This window comes from Sminthopsis crassicaudata, chromosome 4 (assembly GCF_048593235.1).
Source record: "Sminthopsis crassicaudata isolate SCR6 chromosome 4, ASM4859323v1, whole genome shotgun sequence".
In the NCBI taxonomy this organism is placed as follows: Eukaryota; Metazoa; Chordata; class Mammalia; order Dasyuromorphia; family Dasyuridae; genus Sminthopsis; species Sminthopsis crassicaudata.
In genome coordinates, this window is record NC_133620.1 from 111,091,607 (window position 1) to 111,106,134 (window position 14,528).

The 14,528-nt window shown below is 36.4% G+C and overlaps 1 protein-coding gene across 6 annotated transcripts in view; it reads left to right on the forward strand.

Moving 5' to 3' along the window:
* The window catches only part of KCNK2 (potassium two pore domain channel subfamily K member 2), a 269,015-nt gene that overhangs the window by 102,734 nt on the left and 151,753 nt on the right, over positions 1 to 14,528 (forward strand). For 2 of the 6 annotated variants that reach the window (XM_074309154.1, XM_074309152.1), the window contains exon 2: positions 5,928 to 6,238. In XM_074309154.1, coding sequence (XP_074165255.1) covers positions 5,928 to 6,238 — 311 coding nt within the window. Of the gene's footprint in view, positions 1 to 1,848; positions 2,476 to 2,545; positions 2,642 to 2,665; positions 3,147 to 5,566; positions 5,829 to 5,927; positions 6,239 to 14,528 lie in introns of those variants that run through there. The other 4 variants (XM_074309156.1, XM_074309153.1, XM_074309155.1 and 1 more) reach the window with 4 other exon arrangements.

A 14,528-nucleotide genomic window follows, 5' to 3' on the forward strand; every position in this document is an offset into this window, starting at 1 on the left:
GGTATGAAGGAACTGTGAAGTAACTTCCCATCATATTTAGCATTAGTCAGTCCTTAGTCTGACTTGGAGGTCCACAAATTGAGTAAGATGTATTTGATTTTTATAGAATCTAGAGAAAATGAAAAATAAACTCAATGAATTGGGAAAAAAGGAGAATGAAGGAAAAGTATGAGAGGAACGGGGTTATTTAACCTGAAGCAATGTGAGGAGAGTATAAAAATAGTCTCCAGAATGTCTTAATTCCACTACTAGGAATACACCCAATCTTCAGAAACCTGAAGGGAAACTTGGAAAGATGATTAGTAAGTTGAGATTTTCTATGAATAGAAGAAAAGGATATGGAATTGGAAGAGGCTAGTTAAAAACCTTTTGTTCACTCAGGAGTGATGAAAGTAGAATATACTTACAAAGATAAGGAGCTGGAGGAGAGGGATCCAGAAACTGCTCTGAATGTTATAAAAGAAAAATGTAGCTCCTAATTTCTTAGCCTCATTAAACACAACCTGCAGCTCTGTTGTGTACCAGGATTCACTTGGGTTCATGTGGTCTCTGGGTTTCACTATGAAGGTATACTTATCACAGGACATGCATTTCTTTTTGCCATGACAATGCAGTTACAGAAGGTAAATTTGGGGTGTTTGGTGGGATAGGAGAGTGGAACACAGCAGGCAATTCATGCTGCAGTCCTGGAAAGGGAAAATAATTACTCTGGAGCTTTGGTTCTATTCCTGTTAAATCATTTGTGAACTGCAAAATGATTTGTCCGTTAGCATAGGAGTTTCTAATCTAAACACCCTCTCTCTCTTCTCCTATGCTTCCAACTGTAATGTTAGACTATGGCTACAAGTTTAGAGTATCCTGGAAATGATTCCTAAGAAGATAGATAAAGGACCAGACAAAGCCAGGACTTTATAGAGTGGTGGAGGGGACTGATATCATTCATCAGACTTCTGCTAGTCTTCTGCCCCCATTGAGCAGTACACTGTGTACCTCCATGAACTCTTGACAACTGATAGTTTCCTTAGAAGATCATTCTTTTTCCTCTTTCATCCTTCAGCATCCCTTCATTGTGTTTCTGTCCCTGACACATCTACTCTCCCTTGCCCCAACTCATCCTCTCCAGTCCCCCTCCCCCCATTCTGTCTGAGCAAAGATTGGTCAGAGTTCTCTAGGGGAGTAAGGGAAGAAGAATTAGTGGTTGCTGGGATGGATGGCTTGGCAGGGAAGTGGACAGATGGACATTCTCACATCTGTATCAAGTAAGAAAGAGGAAACCCAGCTACTGACTGGGGTTTCTTTTCCACTTAGCTTTAGGATTCATAGTAAGACCAAAATGCCAAACACAGAGCAAAAAATCACAGAGAGAGGGAATAACGTTTTAATGACTCAAGATATTCTATCTCCCTCCTTCAGCTCTGAGGGACCAATGCAAGGATTCCAGGGATGAGGTTCAGGGTTGGGTGGAGCACGGAAGCTAGAGTACCATATACCTGAGAATAGAGTGCATCACCTGGTTTTAGAGAAAATGGTGGCAAGGCCGGGGACCGGGGCACAGAGGGGAAGAGAGAAGCCAATTGAGCATAACGGAGTTCTATTTCCAGCTTGGGAAAGGGGCAAAAATTAGAGACTAAGTCACAGGCAGAAGAAAGTGGCAGAATGGTGGAGCTTGTCGGGAATTGGGGGAGGACTGACAAGCGAAGAGCAAAGGCAGGGAGGAAGGAGGAGACAAGTAGGAGGGAAGATTGAAAGGAAGGAAAGGAGACTGGCTGTGGTGCGGCGGTGGAGGGCGAGAAAGGGAGGAAGAAAAGCAGAGAAGGGAGAGGAAGGGAGACAGGCAGAGGTGGGGAAAGGATAAGGCAGCCACACCGTGACTGTGTGTCACACACACACACACACACACACACGCAGATATACACGCTCATACACACAACGCTCACGCACTGGGGGTGGGGGGGGCGACTTGGGAGAGAGGAGATACACAAAGACATGCAAAAAGGGACCGAGCGAGATTCTCACACAAAGACTGAGCGGCGGACAGAAGGGCACACAGGACCGATTGACACAAAGGCGTTCTGTGACAGAGCGAAGAGGCGAGGGAGAGCCTGGGAGCCCCCTGGGCTGTGGCTGTGGCAGCACCAGCAGCAGCCCTACTCCAGCACCCTCTTGCTCACCACCCGGTGACAGCTGCAGCGAGAGAGCTCCGGAGCAGCACCTTGCTCCCCCTGGGCCTGGGGGACCTTGGAAGTGGGTTAGGGGCAGGACGACCCAACTTCTCGCCTAGTCCTTTTTGCGGCTAGCCAGCCACCAGTTCCTTCTACCCCCCACCCCCTTCCCCCCACCTTTCCTACTCACGTCTATTTCCCCCTCCCCCGCTTGCTCCTGCCTTCCCCCCCCCCCCCCCCCCCCAGTAAAACAAAGACTGGGAAAATGCCTGCCCCTGAAACTCGGAGCGCGCAGCCAGTCTGTGAATAAGAAGTGAGTACCTCGGCGTGCATTTTTTTTTTCTTCTTAAAGCTTCGAGGCCCCCTCCCTTCCAGCCTGCCCCCCCCCTCAATTCAATCCCCTCCCCGGGTTTTGAAACCTGCATGCATGCCTCATGCTTTCCAGTGCCTCGCAGGAGACAGCCGGCTCAGTGCAGGAGGTAAATCCCTTGTTCCCAGGCATCATCCCTCTGGTCTCCCTGGGGCCACTTCGTCCCAAGGGACTGTCACCCGGCTTTCTCAGAGTTGTAGATAGTCCAACCGGATTCTGTTTAAGGTCAACACTTTGGGTCTCACTTGGCGAGCAGATCATTTAGGGACAAACCCACTTTTTTCTGCCTTATTCTACTCCCTTCTTCTTTCCCCTATTTCTGCCTCTCTCTTCCTCTCCCTCTCCCCCTCCCCGCTGTATTTCGGACTTTTGCATTTGCATAGAGTTTTTGCTTTGAATAGTTTGAAAGATTTGTGATTCGAAGGGGTGAAGGGTAATAAAAGGAGGGGTCTATGCGGGGGAGGGGGAGGTTAGACTTGTGTAGGGTTATGTTAGGCGGTTGTCCACACTTGTTGCTAGCTGTGTGAGGAGTATAAGTGGTGCTGAAGTCTTGCTTCTGCCAGCATCAGGTCTCCTGTCAGAACTCCCGAAGACTCTGAAGCATAAGTAAATGGGTGAGGATGGGGAACTGAGTAAGAATAACCTGTCATTACTTTAGGTACTTTCTTTCCCGAAGGCGAAAAGAGAGAAGGGAAAGATATAACCTCTATTTCTTTTTTTGGAATAGCTTCCTTTAAGCTTATACCAAGCAAAGTTACAAACTCACTGATTTCCCATATTTGAATTTGGGGAAAAAAGATTATTTTTTGTTTTTATCTGGGATTTCACCAAAATTTCTACATACTTATCTATTAGAACAGACACCTCGTTTGCTTTTGGCAATTGAAAAAAAAAAGTTTTAATTGCTTGAGGGAAGTAGATTTCTTTGAATTTTAAAAAGAAAAATTTGGACTTCTTCCAAAAGTAAATTGCTTGCCTATTACAGGTACATAAGGAAAGATGGGATGATCTTTTGAGGAGCAAGTACTTTTCTAAGGTTCCCAGATTCTTCAGGTTAGAACACTGTTTGAAGGGAGTGTCTATGTTTATGCAAATTGGATGTAAGGTGGGGTTTGAGGTTTCTTGAGTACAGTATGTGGGGATAAAGACTTAATTCTGTTCTGTTTTTCCCAATTATTGCTTGTGTATTATTTGTCACCCAAGTCTGTCAATAGAGCTTATTTGTCTGTCTATCTAATCAAAACTTAGCAATATTGTAATGTTTTTCTTTGAGGGCAGTGACTCTGAAAAGAATCTTTAGTTAGGAAGTCTGAGCTTTGAATTTCCTTAATTATATAAGATTAAATGCATTTTTGTTATATTCAATTGTATAATCAGTTATTTTTCAAAAAGTAATAATATGGTTTTAATCATAGACATTATTGCATCTGAATATATTTTGGGGGGAGAATTACACATACATATGCATATATTTGTTTATCTATCTGGATACATTGAGGTGTCCTCAGAAAATTTCCTTTTTAATTTTGTAGTAGGTGAAAGAAACATTATATATTGGCTTACAGCTGTGATAGAGATTTTATCTTTTTTTTTCTTGAGAAATATATGAGGGGTATGACTTCTACTCAATGAAGAGACCATTTTTTTCATCACCTATCACATTATAGTTGTGCTTAAATCCAGAGCTTTAAATAGCTTTGTATACAAAGCTTTTTGCTTAAGTGCTACTGTAGATTTTTTTTTTTTATGAAATGGAACTGTGGTTGGTGGTCATACCATTTAACTCACAGAGGATAATCTGGAAGAGGAAATTAGACATGTAATATATGACATCTTGATTTCATTCCTTACTACATATTAATACTTAAGTTTTCAGTTGTGTATAAACTCTGTGTGAATAGAATAACTAATATGTATCTTGTATCATCAACATTAATGAGTGTATCTTTGGTTGTACAATATAGTAAATTAATTTACTAAAGTATCAAAATATTCAATTTAATAATTCATTCTATGACTATGTACTTAGAGAACTTGATACTATGGTATTTTCTGTTTTGATTCATAAATATACTTCCAATCCATTTCATATATGTATGTATATATATATATACATATATATATATATATATATGTACACACACACATACATACTTCCAATCCATTTCCATCTAACAATCAACAAACATTTATTAAGTGGTTATTGTGTGCAAAGTATTGTTCTTGTAAATATAGTAAGTCAAAAGTATTTTGATTAAAAATTTTAGTGGAATATTGCCATTCCAGTGGTTTGTGGAGATAGAAATAATCAAATACCCTTTAGTAGATGATTGATTTTCTTCTCCCCTCCCCCATCATGGTAGGGTTCTAGTGTATCTCTTTTATTTTCTAAAAGGAAATCCATTAATGATATTTTTAAATAACTGAGATAAATAATAAATGGCTTCATAGTCACAGCAAAGTGTATGAGAATTTGTGAGAGGAAATATAAATATACCCTAATGGAGCAATTATCTTTTTACAGAGCATGGAAGGTACAAGAATACAAGGATATGAAGTAAAATTTAAATTTTATTTTATTTTTCTGCATGATTAATCATTATTCAAATATATGTTTATTATATCTAGGATTGTGTCCCTGTAAGTACCAGTGAGTTTTCTTCCTTTCTTTTTTTTTTTTTTTTTTAACATGCCTCAATTTAAAAGAATGAAAGAAAAAAATTTATTTTGAGGTCTCATTGGACAATAGGAAAAAAAGTTTATATGATGCAAAGAAGATTCAGTGATATGTAATTAATGCTAAATTTCTATGTGTAAACCTGTTGGTATCTTAAGGACCTGTATAAAAATAATCCTTACTTTAAAGGGCAAAATAACAAAGTATTTCTTATATTGTTCTGGCTATTCTGATTGTAAGCTGCTTGACAACAGAAGCTATGAGTTTTTTTTTTTTAATCTTTTTTTATCCATTTCAAGTATATAGGATTAAAAAAAATCCAATAATCTCAATTTATTGTCTAGCATGGAATAAAGCTATAAAAAAGAGCTTGTGAATAATAAGACTATAAATTTGGAATTTTAAAAGTGTATTCTTCACAAATTCTCATCTTGTTCAAGTTTCCAGGTCTATTTCTTCTCTCTTCTCTCATATCATATGACATCATGAGAGTAAAGATCCCAATCCTTTCTCTGGGCAGGTATCCATATCAAAGCTATTGGTTCTGAGGTTTTAGGAGGTGATATCTGGTCTGAATATTAGAGCTCAGCTACCTTCTATCAGGAAAGCAAGGAGAGTTGTAAGTTATGCTGGCCCCTTAAAAAGAAAGAAAGACACTTACCCAACCAGAACACTCTAAGCCAACTCCAATTTAACATTCCTTCTCTGTTATTACTAGTGGCGGCACCTGACTTGCTGGATCCTAAATCTGCCACTCAGAACTCCAAACCGAGGCTCTCGTTTTCTACCAAACCCACAGTACTTTCTTCCCGGGTGGAGAGTGATACAACTATTAATGTTATGAAATGGAAGACAGTCTCCACGATTTTTCTGGTGGTTGTCGTCTATCTGATCATTGGAGCCACTGTGTTCAAAGCTCTGGAGCAACCTCATGAGATTTCACGAAGGACCACCATTGTGATTCAGAAGCAGACATTCATATCTCAACATTCTTGTGTCAATGCAACCGAATTGGACGAACTCATCCAGGTAACCTGTATGTAAAGAACTGCTGCTTTTGCATTCTCTGATGAGAGAGGAAAAGGATAATTTAGGCTTTAATGCAACAGTGGCCCTCTACTATTCATTCCCCATCATACATATCTCCTTTCTTTCTCTCCTTTTCTGTTCTCTTCCACTTGTTATCTTTTTTCCTCCCCTTTCTTTTCTTTTTCTTTTCCCCTTACCTATATCATAAACCTGCCAAGTGAACTAGGAGAGCAACAAGGTGGTTATTTGAAATCAGAAGCAAAAGGGAGGTGATACAGTTATGAGGGGCTCTTCATAGCCAACAAGTTGTGTCTCATTCCATTTGCTCTAATCAGTGCACATTTATCATAACTTTCTTGGTATGAGAATCCAGGGGGTACTGATTAAGCTGCCATTCAGCAGAGTTAAAAGCAATTTACTAGATCCCAGAAGAATGAGCTTATTGATTCATCCTGACTTAGTTTAACTTAGTTTCCAAAATAGGAAGAAAGAAAAGATCTAGAAAATTCACTTCAATTACACAAATATTTAGTAAGTATCTACTGTATTCGGAATACTGGGGTGAGCCTTGAGATAAAAGTACAAGTAGATTCATTATTCCATTCTCTGAAGGGGGTGTATGATTTGCTCCTTTACTCCTTTTAAGTTGTCTTTATATTGATCAAAAGGAGGATCTTAGCACTTTCCCAGAATGAGAGAAATGACTCATCATTCAAAATAAATTATATTTATATTTATCTTATAAATCCTAATTTCTATATTGCTTTAAGTCAAATTGGAAGTAAAACTAATTGTTTACAATCTATCAGATAATTTTCTTCACTTTCTTTCTCAAAAACTATGTTATTCAGATTTAATCAAATGAACTCCTTGGAGCAGGGAATTATTTCTAAACAAGTTCAAGTTCTAGGAACCTTCTTATAGTATTGCCATCATCTTTTACCTTACAGGCTTTCCATCAGCCTTTCTCTGTCTTTCTACACTATATTTGTCCTAAAAATCAGATGTTTAAATGCAATAACCTTGTTCAAATCCCTGATCCATAGTACAACTCACTCTGGATCCTTCTCACTGAATCACAAAGCTCTTTTTCACTTATCCTTGACTCATTTATAGCTCTTCTTCTAATGACATATCCTCTTCCCTTCCATATTTTGCTCACTTGGTGTCCTTTGTCAAATAGGATAGATTATACAATTTTAGGTGGTGCTGGAGCCATTTTTAAGAGGCAAGATATCTGGGCAATTCAGAGCTACATAAATGTATTTAAGGCCCACCAAACAACCTAGAAGTCATATGATACCTTGGTGCAATGTGCCAGAGATTATTGACTATTTTGGCCTCATTTAAAAAAAAAATAGTTGAAGATTACTTTAATTAAGCATGGCTCTTTTTATTGATTTTCATGGATGGACAATCAGATTAACCTTATTGATTTCTACTGCAAATTTACTTGTGTTTGTCCATTTGCTGAAAATTGCTTTCTTTCAATAACTTTCTTATTTTTTGTCAAGGAAAATTGTGATAATTGGGATTGTCTGTTAAGTGTCTAAGTGTGATAACATTAGTGATCACATCCAATGTTTCAAGAAGTTTTCTTTTCCCTACAGAAGAATCACTGTCAGTGACATATTAGGGAGGAAATGGAATTTGAATCCAGGTATTTGACTCTAAAACAGGTATTAGGAATTATGAAAGAACAGGAGGGGGAATGGTGGTAAATAAAAAGAGATCCTATTAAGAAATCTATTTGTAAATGCTATTTGCAATTGTCTACTGTCAACTAGTCTAATGACTCTCATCAGAATATATCAGGTTATATTTCTTACATATGTTGTAAGATATAAGGCATCAAATATTTCTTGCCTATTCAGAAGTGTTATAACCTGAATTAATATTGTTATTGAGGCAGCTGGGTAACACAGTAGATAGTCTGCTGTATCTGGAATTAAGAAGAACTGAGATCAAATCGATATATGTCTTAAAGATGTAATCCTAGACAGTTACTTAACATTTGCCTACCTCAATTTCCTTATCTGTCAAATGGGGATAATAATAGCATCTATCTTTCAGGGCTGTTGTGAGGAGCAAATGAGATAATATTTGTAAAGTGCTTCAAAAACATTAAAATGTTATGTTTACACTAGGTATTGTTATTGTTGTTTCTAGATCCCAGCATTTTAGTGAAAGTTGCCTTTTTGAACATCCTAATTCAGAATTTATTTTTAGATATGCATTCGATCCAATGTTATTTTGTCTGGGATTCAATGTTTTCATTTGCAAAATGAGAGCATTTGATTAGTTGGATCCTAAGCATCCTTCAATTCTATATCTATGTTCACATATCTTTTGTTGTTGTTGTTGTTGTTGAGGCAAGGTCACATAGCTAGAAAGTGTTAAGTGTCTAAGACCAAATTTGAACTCAGGTCCTCCTGACTTCAGGGCTGGCTCTTTATCCACTGCCCCACCTATCTGCCCCAATGTGTTATCTTAAAAGGGTAACATGTTATTCTAAGTGTTACTTTTTTTTTTTAATTTTTTTTTAATTTTCAAAATATGTATATGTAATTTTCAACATTCACTCTTGCAAAATCTTGTGTTCCAATTTATTTTTCCCTCCTTGCCCCCTAATTCCTACCCCTTCTAAGAGTTACTTTTTTAGTTGACATTTGATGCTGGATCATGAAATTGAGAATCGGGATTTTTCTCCATTTTACAGTTGAAAAATATAAGGCTCAGAGAGACTGAATGGCTTTCTTGTGGTCATACTAATAGTAAGTGGTTGAGGGAGGATTTGAGAATTTCAGATCCAGGGCTTATTAGACTACTTTCTATTGATACTAGTGTTTGTTTGTTTGTTTGTTTGTTTTGTTTCGTTTTGTTTTTTGTTACTAAGTTAGTTGTTTTTGAAAGGAACACCCTGAAAGAATGGCGATGGACAGGAAAGCTATGATAAAGCATGGCATCAAGAAAAGTTTATACTATGATTTTTTTATACCAGCATGAAAATACCCAGGTGGGGTAGCTCAATTCATTGTGGGAGAGAAGAGTAGGAAAAATGACCCTTAATTTCCAAGAAAGCAGCATCATAACAATGGTTTTTTGGAGGAAGGGAATTGAAAGAGAAAAGAGAGTACTCAAAAATATCTTTTCTAACTCATATCTCTCTCTCTCACCAACTAAATTATAATCTATCCTTTCTACTTTTTTCTTTCTTTCTTTTTATTTTTAAATATTTTTTCTAGTTACTTTCTTCCCCATCTCCTCCCCCATATCGCAGAATAACTGTCTCAGACTGTTTTATAGCTCAGATACAAATGATAGTCTCAGATTATTCCATTGCTTCCTGATTTTAATGACAAAAATATTAAAGAGTATTTAACTTTTTCTTATTTGAATTCACATAACTCTGGGAATTTAAAAAAACATTTTTATGTTGTGATAATGCTACTTTATGCAGTGATAATAATATTTATATTGGTATTGGTGAAGGGGAAGGACACTGTATTATGACAGCTAGTTGGTACAGTCAATAGAAAGCAAAGCTTCCAGTTAGGAAGACCTGAATTCAGGTTCAAACCTGACACATGTGGGAAAGTGATTTAATCTCTCTGTACCCCAAACAACTCTCCAAAATGATAGGATTCAGAGTAGATGTTGATTTGCATTGGGAGATGGAGTTGCCTCCACTGGTAAAATTATAGGTCTGATTTTTGTACCTCTACTCCTTCCCTCAAATAAGTGAGGGTATTATTATAAGCTAAAAAAGGAAAGCAGCTTGTTAAAGACAGAATGCTTGGTTCATACAGGCATATGAGCATTAATTAATGAATATTGGTAAATTGCTTTGGAGAGGATAAAGGACATCAGGCTACTATGTGTCATCAAGTATCACTCAAACTGATGTAATAAAGGATTCACTAAAGAATATTAACTCAAAGTAATGGATAGGAGAGTATCGTTGGATGCTTTAATCATAAGTTGAGAGAGACTGAGGGGAATTATTATGATTATTCATTGTAATACTCTTTGCAAATAGTCTATGACTAAGTATTTGTTGAGTCTAAACTAAAATGAAATACACATGATTTTAATTTAATTATAAGTCACAGACCCTAGGTAAATAAAAATTCATGGAATGAAATTGATAATAAATAATTAGGATATAAATTGATCTACTGTAATATTGTCAACAAAAGTAAAAATAATATCTAATATTATTATTAATAATAAGTACCTTGCACTTTTATAGACTGTCTTTATGACTTTTAAAAATGCTTTCACACACTTTATCTCATTTGATCTTTGCCTCAATATCATGAGGTAAGCAGGACAGCATTATTATCTTCATTTTACAGGTGTGAAACAGAAAGGTTACATGATTTGCTCAAGATTGTACACTTAGCAATCCTTTTCTCACTCTCACTTCCGTCATCTACCATCCCCCAGGATACTTTCCTACCTTTGTCAATTATTTCCTAACTCACATTCTTCCATTCTTTCTCCTGGATCCACTGCTATCATCTTCAGTGATGTAAATATACTTTGGTGATTCTTCAAATATTTGAATCTGTCAGAATTTCTTAACATTGTCAGCTCTGATGACCTCTCATCGAATAGCTTCAAAACTCTGGACTATAAAATTTTATGTTTTGACCATAATTTGTTGTTCTTCCATGTTTCCTTTTTACTTGTATGTATTGAAGAGATACCAGTGGGACCATTGTCTCCTTAAATCCTTCCCCTTTTCCTAATGAATCACTCTTACGCTGGCATCATTTGCTACGTTACTCAGGCTAAACCATCAGTCATTTAAAATTTTCCCCCATTATTCTCTGCCGATAATTTAAAATATCATCTCTGTGAAGATGATTCCCAAAATTTTCCTTAGTTGGACACCTTTCTAGTATCTAAATTCAACAAGTGAAAATTTGAATTCATAATCATCCTTTTTCAGAACCTATCTCAGCTTGCCAACTTTCCTTTTCTGTTTGTAAACCTTTATTCTCTCATTTCCCAGACCTGAAGCCGTCATGTCATCTTTGACTCCTGTCTTCATCACTATCATCCTCAAATGTTACTAAAGTTACTAAATGCTTTCTATTCTTTTTTCATGCCACCTTGTCAATCTGTGCCCTTTTTTACACTCATTCTGCCATTATTATTGGTGCTGGTTCTGATCATGTCTCACTTGGATTGCTGTGGAGATCCTTCTGATCTCCCTGACACTAGATTCTCCTTTCTCCATTGTTTCTTTCCCTAGCTGCCAAAAATAATATTCTGATGCATAGATGATGTCTTCTTTCAAAATGTTTAGAGAATCTGATAAAGAAGTAAAATAGCAAGTACTTCACAGAATATATTAATTTTTTATATAATAAATTTTCCTTTTTCTTTCTCAAATTCCATTGGAAAAAATGTATCTCTTGTGATAAATATATGTAGTAAAGCAAAATATTTCCCACATTGTTCAACTCATACACAAAAAAACCCCTCTGCTAAATACCAGACAAATAGTCATTTAATCTTTGCTTGAAGGCCTCCATTGAGAGGGAACTGAACAACTACCTAGACAACACATTTGTTAGGGATTTCCTTGCAAAAAGTCTAAATGTATTTCTTCAAAATACTTGCCTCTATCTTCACTCCTGATTTTTCTTCTGGGGCCAAGCTGAACTAACTTAAATCCTAAATCATATGACAATCCTTCAAATACTCCCATAATAAATGTTTTTTTTTTTCAGATTGTAATCGATATTTAAGACCCTCCATAATCTGACAACTATTTGCTGCCTTAATGTAGTCACTTCCCAGTGTCATGACCTTTTCTCTCTCCATTCTCTTCCATGTCATTGTTATGACTTGTGTCAGCGAGTCAGATAAGTTCCAAATTCATATTTCTCTTATTTGCTTCTCTCCTAAACATAGATTTTTTTAAATTTTGTTTTTTATTTATTTTTATAATTATAACATTTTCTTTGACAGTACATATGCATAGGTAATTTTTTTTACAACATTATCCCTTGTACTCCCTTCTGTTCCAAGTTTTTCCCCTCCTTCCCTCCACCCCCTCCCCTAGATGGCAGCCATTCCCATACATATTAAATATCTTATAGTATATCCTAGGTACAATATATATGTGCAGAACCGAATTTTGTTGTTGTTGTTGTTGCAAAGGAAGGATTGTATTCGCAAGGTAAAAATAATCTGGGAAGAGAAACAAAACAAAACAAAACAAAACAAAAAAACAATGCTCACAGTTTACACTCATTTCCCAGTGTTCCTTTTCTGGATGTAGCTGATTCTGTCCATCATTGATCAATTGGAATTGGATTAGCTCTTCTCTATGTTGAAGATATCCACTTCCATCAGAATACATCCTCATACAGTATCATTGCTGAAGTGTATGATGATCCCCTAGTTCTGCTCGTTTCATTCAGCATCAGTTGAAGTCTCTCCAAGCCTCTCTGTATTCCTCCTGTTGATCATTTCTTACAGAACAATAATATTCCATAACATTCATATACCATAATTTACCCAACCATTCTCCAATTGATGGACATCCATTCATTTTCCAGTTTCTAGCCACTAAGGAAAGGGCTGCCACAAACATTTTGGCACATACAGGTCCCTTTCCCTTCTTTAGTATTTCCTTGGGATATAAGCCCAGTAGTAGCACTGCTGGGTCAAAGGGTATGCACATTTTGATAACTTTTTGGGCATAATTCCAGATTGCTCTCCAGAATGGTTGGATTCTTTCACAACTCCACCAACAATGCATCAGTATCCCAGTTTTCCCACATCCCCTCCAACATTCATCATTATTTTTTCCTGTCATCTTAGCCAATCTGACAGGTGTGTAATGATATCTCAGAGTTGTCTTAATTTGCATTTCTCTGATCAATAGTGATTTGGAACACTCTTTCATATGAGTGGAAATAGTTTTAATTTCATCATCTGAAAATTGTCTGTTCATACCCTTTGACCATTTATCAATTGGAGAATGGCTTGATTTCTTATAAATTAAAGTAAATTCTCTGTATATTTTGGAGATGAGACCTTTATCAGAACCTTTAACTGTAAAAATGTTTTCCCAATTTGTTACTTCCCTTCTAATCTTGTTAGCATTAGTTTTGTTTGTGCAGAAACTTTTTAATTTGGTGTAATCAAAATTTTCTATTTTGTGATCAATAATGATCTCTAGTCCTTCTTTGGTCATAAATTCCTTCCTCCTCCACAAGTCTGAGAGGTAAACTATCCTATGTTCTTTTAATTTATTTATGATCTCGTTCTTTATACCTAAATCATGGACCCATTTTGATCTTATCTTGGTATATGGTGTAAAATGTGGGTCCATGCCTAGTTTCTGCCATACTAATTTCCAGTTTTCCCAGCAGTTTTTGTCAAATAATGAATTCTTATCCCAAAAGTTGGGATCTTTGGGTTTGTCAAACACTAGATTGCTATTTTTATTCACTATCTTGCCCTGTGAACCTAACCTATGCCACTGATCAACTAGTCTATTTCTTAGCCAATACCAAATGGTTTTGGTGACTGTTGCTTTATAATATAGTTCTAGATCAGGTAAAGCTAGACCACCTTCATTTACTTTTTTTTTTTTCATTACTTCCCTTGAAATTCTCGACCTTTTGTTGTTCCATATGAATTCTGTTGTTATTTTTTCTAGGTCATTAAAATAGTTTCTTGGGAGTCTGATTGGTATAGCACTAAATAAATAGATTAGTTTAAAGAATATTGTCATCTTAATTATATTCGCTCGGCCTATCCAAGAGCATTGAATGTCTTTCCAATTATTTAAATCTGACTTTATTTTTGTGGCAAGTGTTTTGTAATTTTGTTCATATAATTCCTGACTTTCCTCTGGTAGATATATTCCCAAATATTTTATACTATCAACCGTTATTTTGAATGGAATTTCTCTTTGTATCTCTTGCTCTTGGATTGTGTTGGTAATGTATAAAAATGCTGAGGATTTATGTGATTTTATTTTTTATCCTGCAACTTTGCTAAAATTCTGAATTATTTCTAATAGCTTTTTAGCAGAGTCTTTGGGGTTCTCTAAGTATACCATCATGTCATCTGCAAAGAGTGATAATTTGATTTCCTCATTTCCTACCCTAATTCCTTGAATCTCTTTCTCCGCTCTTATTGCTGAGGCTAGATAAACATAGATTTCAATGAATATATGTGTATTATATGTCCTTCTGTTCAAAGTGCTGGAAGTACAAAGAAAAAAAATAGTCCTTATCTCCAAGTGCTTACATTCTAA